General features: G+C 31.0%; 1 protein-coding gene across 2 annotated transcripts in view; it reads left to right on the top strand.

The window, feature by feature from the left end:
• The window catches only part of LOC106461395 (cGMP-dependent protein kinase, isozyme 2 forms cD4/T1/T3A/T3B-like), a 75,335-nt gene that overhangs the window by 59,538 nt on the left and 4,971 nt on the right, over positions 1 to 10,826 (top strand). For both annotated transcript variants that reach the window (XM_013921213.2, XM_013921212.2), the window contains exons 12-16: positions 1,286 to 1,375; positions 5,050 to 5,191; positions 7,359 to 7,522; positions 8,561 to 8,683; positions 10,070 to 10,132. In XM_013921213.2, the coding sequence (XP_013776667.1) occupies positions 1,286 to 1,375; positions 5,050 to 5,191; positions 7,359 to 7,522; positions 8,561 to 8,683; positions 10,070 to 10,132 (582 nt within the window). The remainder of the gene's footprint in view (positions 1 to 1,285; positions 1,376 to 5,049; positions 5,192 to 7,358; positions 7,523 to 8,560; positions 8,684 to 10,069; positions 10,133 to 10,826) is intronic.

The raw sequence follows: 10,826 nt of genomic DNA, 5'->3' as shown, positions 1-10,826 counted from the left end.
TGCCTAGAACTCAAGGTTCTCTAGAATTGTCAGATTTTGTTAGAGGAAGGATAGTTGGTCAAGCAGATGGTGGAATAAGTCAGCGACAAATTTCACAGAATTTGGGAATCCCGCTTTCGACAGTCAACAGAATCATCGTGCAGTTCAGGAAACACTGCAAGGAAACAACTGAGCAGCGTTTGGGTTGCCCTGGTCCATCGGAGAGGACAAAAAGGGCTGTCAAGAGGAGAATCGAAATGGATCCCAGATTAACGACTGCAGAAGTGGCCAAAGTTGGTGGGATGAGCCCGAAATCTGTTCAACAGATTCTCCACAGATTGGGTTATCGTTGCAGAGCAGCTAGACGGAAGTCCTTATTAAGACCTGCCGACATAGTCAGACGAAAGAAGTGGGCAAGTGATATGATGACCAAGCCTCTGGACTTTTGGAAGACTGTATTGTTCTCAGACGAATTAAGATTCGCTCAATTTTTGGACAGTGGAAGGATGTGGGTCTGGAGAATTCCTCACCAAGATTTTCGGCTCAACAATTGCAGCCAACTGTGAAGCATGGTGGTTTCAGCGTGATGGTTTGGGGAGCTGTTTGGGTTGGTGGGAGATCGAGCTTAGTGGAGTGCGTTGGCAACATAAATTTTGCGAAATATTTCGAAATATTGGAGGAACGACTCTTGCCACTTTATTCCTCGGGTTTTGTGGACAAGAACACAACGTTGTTCCGGGAAGATAGCCAGGGCAACTTCTGGATACCATTTTCTTCCTGCCACTTTTGGGTGTTTCTAGCAGTGTGACACGGTGCTCTGAGCCAATCTCTTGACATGAACCCCATCGAAAAACCTCTGGGCCATACTCGACCGGCAAGTCAAGAAACAACCACAAAAACCAACTTCGAAGAGCAATCTACTTTTGAAGCAAGAGTGGGCGAAAATCCCACAATCTAAAATTGACGAGATGATTCTCACGATGCTCCAAAGGCTCAACGAACTCCACGAAGCGAAAGGAAGATTACTAGATATTAATTAAATTATAAATATATCAATTAATGTGAATATGACTGAAAAATTTCATTTTTTCTGAAAAGGTGGTGTCTATTTACTTGTGAGCATGCTGTGTATATGCATGTTTTTATTTTTATAAGCATCAGGAAAAGTTTTTGTTAGAGTTTGTGACAGTTAAAATATGTTAATACATCAAAAAGGTATATAAAGCTGTAGATTTGTATTAAATTAGTTTTTCTTTTTTTGATGTTTTTACATGGTTTTACCATTTATGCATCTAACTGTTTTTAGGCTATATCGTACCTTTAAAGACTCTAAATACCTGTACATGTTAATGGAGGTATGTCTTGGAGGAGAATTATGGACAATTCTCAGGGATAAGTAAGTATTAATAAAACTTTTTTTTGTATTAGCAATTTTGTATGATAATTTTAAGATTTTCTTACTGTATGTATAAATTCTAAAGGGTTTTTTTGTTTTATTTCTATAAACTCAAAATGCTAATTAATATTAATTTGAGACCAAAGCAAGCTACCTATTTAGATCAAAATTAATAATCAATCCAGAAATGATTATAGTTAATTAAATATACTATTCTTATGTATTTAGTTATATAAAGATTAGAATGCATTCTTTCATCAGTGGGGTACCCTTACTTTCAGCTATTAGTTTTGGATGTAAACCCAATAATATCTTATGAGACTTGGCATAGCTTAAGAGATTTAGGTTAGTCTACATCTATATACAATGCTAACAATACAAAATAATCTCTATAATAAAAAACCCTATAATAATGAATTAAAATAATTAACACAGACGTATTAAACTGTCAAACAAATACTGTTAATGAAAGTAATGCTAAAGAAAGGGTAGAATATACATTACTTACAGAATGCAACAATATTAGTTTAATTTGCTTCATATTCTGAGCAATTTAAGCATTATGTAACTATGTATAAGCAAAACTTTATGCAAACCTCCTTTATAATGTCTTATAACCATTGAAAGTCTATTAAATTACTCTGAATGGTGTAATTTTAAGAGTATCCTGATATCTGAGATAAAATTACTATGACACATTACTGCTTAGCTATAGAGTTGGGTAGCAAGAAAGTGCAGGTAGTACAGCAAAAAACTAATGTGTATGAATAAACAAAATGATAAATAACAAATTAAATGAATATATGAATCATACAATAAATAGCAAGAATATACTCTAGCTACAATATAACCAGGTTAAATATAAAGAAAAGAAATACTAAACATGATATGAGGAACAGAAAGAGATAGTCAGAATTCTGGAATACTTGAGGAAAAAGAATGGAAGTATGGAAATGGAACAAGCATGAAAGTATGTGTTAAGGACAGATGCTACAAATATAAATTAAATTCAGCATTATTATTATTAGAAAAACTGTAAGTAGATTATTTGACAGAGAAGATCCTGTGCAAAGGCCAGTGCCAAACTCCTCAAACTTATAATAGTTGTGGAAGTAGTAGTATTAATATCTTATTTACACAGTGTATCAGGTGTTAGAAGTAAAAATAACTAAATAGAAACATACACAACAATTAATAACAATAGAGTAGAAACTATAACTAGTTTCCTCCCTGTAGTCAGTAGTTGAGAATTAGGGATGATGCAATGCTACCTGCCTGAGCATTAACGAATCTATGATGGAAATTCATAATTGAATGGATGAGAGCCTGTGCTTTAACCATTGCTAAACTTCTCTAGCATGTAAATAAATAAATGCTATAAGGATGTCTAACACAACTAATCTGACTTTAACTTTTACCATTGTAAAAAATACATGGAGTGAGCAACATGAAGTAGCAAATAGTTAAATCCTCATTAATAACCAAAAAGTAAATGCAATATGATTTGAGAAACCTCAACAATAATAATACTTAGAAAAGTAAGTAACACAATGGTCAATATGACAAAGAAAAATTATTATAAAAAACTAATTTAACTTAATAAATAATGTAATGATATACTATATAGGGAACTCCCACAAAATTCAATGAATTTCATACTTAAGATATGGTAGGAGAAACTGTGTTTATAAAGAAATAAATTTAAAGTTGCTATCTCTGTCCGTGAAATCTTGTAATGTTGAATAAATTCTATTGTATTTAATAAGCATAAATTAAGTCATATAATTTTTTGCGTTGTTTATATTTGAAAATATTTTACTACGTCCTGTGCCATCTGCTGATATATGCACATTAATTTGTTATTTTCAACTGTTTTATTAATGAATAAGGTGAAAATTATTGTGAGAGAAGGTAAATCTTTTCAAACCAACTTGTTTAGTAAAAAGAGTTAAATAAAAACATTGAGCTTTTTGGAAAAACATTAAAGACACATAAGCAATGACTGTAAAGTTACCAATATTGACAAGACTGTATACCATGGGTTAGGCATGATCTAGAGGTTAGTGTGCTTGAACTATGAATCCCTGGGTTCATGCGTCATAACCAATTTGTCACTAAACAAGCTCAAGCTTCACTTTGGGGCTGAGAGAATATTTTAAGAGTGACAGTCAAATTCCATTGTTTGGTCAGGTAAGAGTAGCCTGAAGGTCAGCAGTTGGTGCTGATGACTAGCTGCCCTTCCTTCTAATCCATCAGTTCAAAATTACCAGGGCTGTAAAGTTCTCAAACAAACTATAAACCATCTTGATGTATGGGCCAATGAAAGCTTAGGAAGTTTTAATCAAAACTGATTCAAAGTTTTTGTTGGATATATAAGACTGTTTAGTGTCAAAGTTATTATTTATTGCATTTATTGATCTAATATTTAATGATTATTTAGTTTTCATTACAAGAGTGTTAAAAGTAATTATTTTAAAGGTGATACTTATGACAACTTTTGTTACATAACTTGGTAATGGTAGTACTTTGTGTGTGTAGTTCAGTTGCTGTAAATTGACGTCGCATTACTCGAACCTTCTGCATTTTTCTTGCTCACTTAAGCAAGTATTGTTACATCATAGCATCTTGTAGTTTGTAGAAAGTTCTAGCCCTCAGTTGGCCAATAATACATATAGGCGACCAAGTGAGCGAAGAAAAGTTAAGTTAGTGAAAATGAAGTTAGACTGTGTGATTGTTAGTTTATAACTGTAATGGGAGATATTTTAAAGTGAGTTTAATAGAGGTAAGGAGAATAATTTGTCTCGTGTACTAAAGTAATTGAACCCATCTGTGTGGACTTTGATGAAAAAGAGACAATTATTTCAATTTTTGGATACAACTGTGGTAACTCACAGGGTAATGTAAGTGAATTTATTGCAGATTGTATACTAAGAAACAGAAAATAATTGATGAAGTGGATTCTAAAGTAATTGAATCAGCCTGTGTGGACTTTTGATAAGAAAAGAGAATAATTTAGAGTTTTAGGTACATCTGAGATATCCTTTGGTGTAAAGAATTTTTGTACATATGTTTGACTTGTTTTGAATATATTATTTTAAAATAAGTGGATTGTGTGCTGCCTGTTTATTGTTCGAATTTATCGCCAACAAGTCACAGACATCTACTGTGAAAAGTATCAGCCCATTTTTAAAACCTTTAGATCTCTTCTGTTTCTATACACAAAGTTAATATTGACAACATTGGATTTTTGACATTTTCAAAATTTTCATTTGAGGTTAGTCTAACTTGAACAAAACTTTTAACTGACTTACTCTCAACTGCAAATAAAGGTGATTGAATTTGTTTCTAAGAATTTATTCTTGATTTTTTTTTATAAACACATCCCATAAATAATCAAATTAATAAATTATTAAAAGTGCAATGATTTGTAGTTTTGTTTTTGTTATAATTTTCATCCTTATGTCTTTGGGCAAGAATGTAATGAGTTTTAATATATATATATATATATATATATATACAAACCATTTGCTCCAGTAAGTAAACATCAAACAATTCTGCTGTTTTATGCCTTAAGTATGCTGTTAACTTGCATTAAAATATTCTTGTTTTTTTTTTCTTACCTTTTTTATATAGTTGTTTCTGTCAAGCTTATTTTAAACAACTGTTTATTTCAGAGGAAACTTTGATGACCTCACTACTAGGTTTTACACTGCATGTGTTGTTGAAGCATTTGATTATCTTCATGCTCGACATATAATATACAGAGACCTCAAACCAGAAAATATGCTACTGGATATAAAGGGCTATGTGAAATTGGTGAGAATTATTCAAAATTTTACATGTCTAGAAGCAGATTTGGTGTTTATTTAACATCCTTATGAAACCATGCTACTTTCAAATACATTGACATCGACATGTATTAAACTGTTCTTTCATTTGTAGCAAGAAACTCAGGATCCAATAATAAAAAATGTTTGAAGGAATTCACTGTTTTTTATTAAAATTTTTGTGTTTATTGGGTCAGTTTTGCCCTAAAAGTTTCATGAACTGTGGTACTCTCTACCATGAATAAACACCATCATTATATGTTTATTCTGATAAAATTCAGTAAGAAATATAGCTTTATAATTCTTCACATTAAATAAATTACCTTCCATTAGCCTTGTTTGGTACACTACTTATGGATGCACCTTCTACAACATTTCTCATACAAAAAAAAAAATAAAATAATAATAACCTGGTGGGTATTGTTGCAAGTAGGAACAATGTTGCTTCTCTTTGTAAAATAGCTGAACTTCTACTCAGTAACTGGATTTTGTTTATTTCCATTTCAATTGGCCAGTGTGATGATTTCTTCTCTTAGAATTTGTTTAATGAATTTTTTTTTGTATCTAATTGCTAGGTTGATGTTTTCCTGTACCCTGATGATAGCTTGATTTATTCCCATTTCAATAAATCAATCTGATGGTTTCTTGGTGGCTTATTGATGAATTTCTTTATCCAATATATAGTTCAATTATTCTTTAAATTTAAATATTCAGCTTAATGATTTTATGTTTCAACTAACTTGATTATTAGTAGTTAGGTCATTAGTTTTTGTTTGCAGATAGTTAACTTGATTCTTTTCCTGTACAAAATTGTTTGCTTGATGTACTCACGTATTAAATACTTTTCCTGACAATTTTTTCTAGTTTTTCATGATACATACCTGGATCAAGCAATTTGCCTGGTTGATGCTTATATGAAATAGTATGCCTCAATGAGTTCATATATTGAACAGTTTATCTGATGTATCCATATGTTCAGTAATTTGTATTATGACTCCTTATGTTGAATAGTTTACCTGTTGGATGCCTGCATCATGTAATTTGCCTGATAAGTTCCTGTGGCCAGTAGTTTGTTTCATGCATTCCTATATTAGATGACTTGTCCAACAAATTCTCTGTCAGATATTTTACCTGATGAATTCATGTATTCAGTAGCTTGTGTCATACATTCCTGGACCAAATAGTTTGTTTGAATTCATATACTCAGTAGCTTGTGTCATACGTTCCTGGATCAAATAGTTTGTTTGAATTCATATACTCAGTAGCTTGTGTCATACGTTCCTGGATCAAATAGTTTGTTTGAATTCGTTTTGGTCCAGGAATGTATGACACAAGCTACTGAGTATACTAATGAATTCATCAACCACTTTGGTCCAGGAATGTATGACACAAGCTACTGAGTATTAGTGTGGTTGATGAATTCGTATACTCAGTAGCTTGTGTCATGCATTCCTGGACCAAATAGTGTGGTTGATGAATTCATGTATTCAGTAGCTTGTGTCATACATTCCTGGACCAAATAGTGTGGCTGATGAATTCTGGACCAAATAGTTTGTCTGATAAATTCCTGTAATGAGTAACTTATCTGATGATTTTATTTATTCAAAACAGCAGATGTATGATAAATTGAGATCACTCTTTCTTTATTGATAGACTATATCATAGATGTTTTAGTAACCTTAGATCCACCTTAACTATACTTGCTTGATTTCTTAAATGCATGTCTTTATCCATGATGCAAAACCTATACTTCCTGTAGAATGGCTCAATACTTTTGTATCATGGTTACTGCATTTGCCAAAGCATCCATCTGCCTCTGTTGGCTGTATTCTACAGGTGAGGAATGGTAGGACTCAAGCAAACTTCTTCTTCGACTTTATAAGTTTGTATTGAATGAACTTGTAACTTAGACAAAGCATGTGTTTTGTAAATTTTATTTTGTCAAATATTTTGAAATCACCTTGGATCCATTTTTTAACAATTTTTCCCTATGATGTGGATATTTAATTCACATTGATAACTGCATGTATGTTTTTAATATTCAGGTATATATGTCATTCTGATGTTCATAATGTCACATTAATTTATTGTCCTCTTTCTAATGTTGTTTGGTTATCAGTGATCACCTACAATACTTGTACTCTCTTCTGATATAGGTGGACTTTGGCTTTGCCAAGAAACTACAAATAGGCCATAAAACATGGACTTTTTGTGGAACCCCTGAATATGTAGCCCCTGAGGTCATACTTAACCGGGGACATGATATTTCAGCAGACTATTGGTCATTGGGTGTCCTGATGTTTGAATTATTGACTGGCATGTAAGTGCCAGATGAATACAGATTACCAGTGTTTGTCTATAAAATGTTTATTGATTTTAAAACTAATTTGTTTATGTAGAAACACAGTTTTAATAATATGATTCAAAAAGCTATAAGTGTTGTGATTTATTTTTTTTACTAATACACAGAAATTTAAATTCACTATTAAATATATACACATAATTAATTGAACTATAATTGACCACTAATTGATTTATTTATACTCACAGAGGGGAACATGAATATTACTAATTACTATGGCTATTCATTGTTTGGAATACATACTGACAAAGTACTTGCTTCAGGTATTGTTAGGTAAACTTAATTATTTAACTGCTGCCCAGTGATGAACAAGGTTTTATGATATCAGATGTATATATAATTAACAACATAACTGTCTAAGAAAATTTAGACTTTTCAGAGCATAAAAGAAAAAGTACAACATTAAAAAGCCTGCTTGACTAACAGAAAAAAAGTTTATATATGTATGCGTGTGTGTGTGTGTGTGTGTGGGTGGGTGGGTGGGTGTGGGTGGTGAAACTTTGGCTAAATGTTTAATTGTTCCACTAAATCAGAGGAGAATCAAATGTCTCTAAACAAAATTGTAAGTTACCATAAAATGTATGGCATTACTCACTACATAGACTTCTCCATTGCTCATCAAAAGGAGCAACTTACTGTACTTGTATATCTTAATTTTATATATATATGAAATAGAGCTAGTTTTTCCTGTTAGTTCTATAACTATTTAAGTTAGCCTTTTTTTAATGTTTTCACTTTTTAAAAACAATTTTACATAATACAGTGAAGACGTTTAGTATGGAATCTGAAATGCATTACAGTATGATTTACCCATTAGAGTAGAAATTGATAAGTTATCCTCACTGGCAGATGTGTCCAAGTACAGTATAAGCAGAGTTTTAAGGTTAATTATAATAATTTCATGCACAGTAAAGAAAAATCAAATGCCCACTTTTTGTGCTTGCAACTCTAGTATTTTCAGAGATGTATATAGTAGGTTGTACTTTTTTTTTCCAGGCCTCCTTTTAACTGTGCAGATCCTATGAAAACTTACAATGTAATCTTGAAGGGAATTGATGCAATTGACTTTCCTCGCACAATATCCAGGAATGCTTTGGCTCTGATCAAAAAGCTTTGCAGGTTATAATATTTAAATAATTTTGGTGCAATTTTTGTGCTAATACTAAACTTTTGAATGCTGTTAATCAGTTACCTTAAATCTTTGAAAAATTATAAATACAAGTAATTTCATGTGGTCATGTTATATACAGTTGTTCTATTTTACATCTTTACGCTTTATGTCACTGGGTATGTTCAAAGCATATGCCACTTGACTGACTTATGCAATTTAGTATGAAGAAAATAGAAATATTTACCTGACCATGTTTATAGTGAACCTAATTCTTGAGTATTTATATATTTAGAAGTTTTCCAAAATAAATTTAAAATGGTAGACCCATGAAATTCACTTACTTTCATAATAAGATTTGGTGTTTATGTAGAGAATGGGTCATATGAAATGTTTTTTTTACTATATGTTTAAATCCTTTGTAATTTATCAGTCAAAAAATTAATACATATGGTTTTGTTTAATCCATATGTGGGCATTTTTCTCACATTTCATACTGCATGTGTTAATAAAATTGTGAATTATGAAAACAAGAAAGAATTTTTTAGATGTACTTTCTAAAAATATGAAATTACCTATAAATATATAGTTTAAAACAATCCAGTTGTGTGAATTAATACAATGTTCAGAAGAGATTAATTTGGTTATTTTATGTTAAACTATGCTTTCTGTGTTCCTATAATGTAATCTGATTTTTTCTTAGCATTTTAAATATAAACACAACTTTTAATCCAGAAACCTTCTCACCTATATTAATTTCTATTATTATTGTTAAGAACAATTTTTGAACATTACATTATTTTTAAGTTTTATTTTATTGAAGTATAACTGATATGAAAAGACTACCAACATAATTTTATTTGAACGTTATTGTTTCAGTTTTTGCAATATTCTTATAAATATGCAATTTGTAGAGGTAGAGATTATATTGAGAAAGCTTAAATTTGTGAAAAAATATATCTAAACAGTTTTGTTCTTTGTTAATGACTTTCCCTTGGAACATACTTTAGCTTTCTCTAGTAAGACAGTCATGATGGAATTGTTAAAACGAAGATTTTAGTTAAAACATTTATTATTAAAATAAAGGAGTGGATTGAACTAATTTCTTATCTTAGCATATAACTAAGTAATGAGTAGAAGAATATTGTATCATTAATATTGTTTTGGATTATTTTAATGTTAAAATAAAAAGTGTCTTAAAGGGATGGCTACAAGGCTTAGGAGAAATATTATTCATTTGAGGCAATATGAGATGTGTTGAGATGCTCCCATACAGTTGTTCATGTTATTTGATGGTCACTTACTGTTACATAGTTAAGTTTTCCAGAGGTTTTAAGTGTTAAAATGACTCTTCATTAGAAGACAAATATTTCATAAAGTCTATAATATATTTACAGAGATAACCCAGCTGAGAGGTTAGGCTATCAAAAAGGTGGAATCAGAGACATTCAAAAACACAAGTAAGTTTCTATAACAGCCTTCAAATATCAATACACTTTTTCTTTTTTCTTCCAAATTAGGTATTTTTGAAAAAGTTGAGTATTGCTAGATCCTGTCGGTATTTATACTCAAGATGAAATTGGAGTTTCATTAATAATGAACAGACTGAAAGTATTTGGATAGTTTTTCTAAACTGTCTGTCTGTTTAACTGAAGGGATTCCATAATCATGAATAAGGAAACCCTAACTGTCACAATTAGTTAACTCAAGGATGAAGTAAACTTAGGCTTAATAACTTTGTAATGACCATAGTAGGATGATTCCATACTGTAAATTTGCTATAGATTAGGTTACACTTAGAACACAAATAAATATTCAGGAGTTCCAATTGGAAAAAAGGACACATGAATATGGTATTCACAGTCATTAAAATTTTAGCAAAATTTGCAATACTCTAGCATTCGTCTGCATATTAAAAAAAATAAATAAATTGTGCTAATTCTTTTCTCCAGAATTTAAGAAATTTCATCTATTACCTTTACTGATTCAAATTTCCTTCAGTAATATTAAAACTTTGTGAATACTTTAAAAGACACACACACACACACACACACACACACACACACACACACACACACACACACACACACACACACACACACTACTTCTTGTTTTTCTATATAACTACTTATTTATTTTATTATACTATACTAC

The sequence above is a fragment of the Limulus polyphemus genome, unplaced genomic scaffold, assembly GCF_000517525.1.
Source record: "Limulus polyphemus unplaced genomic scaffold, Limulus_polyphemus-2.1.2 Scaffold950, whole genome shotgun sequence".
In the NCBI taxonomy this organism is placed as follows: Eukaryota; Metazoa; Arthropoda; class Merostomata; order Xiphosura; family Limulidae; genus Limulus; species Limulus polyphemus.
The sequence above is the reverse complement of the archived record's forward strand: the minus strand, read 5'-3'. Positions and strand labels throughout refer to the sequence as shown.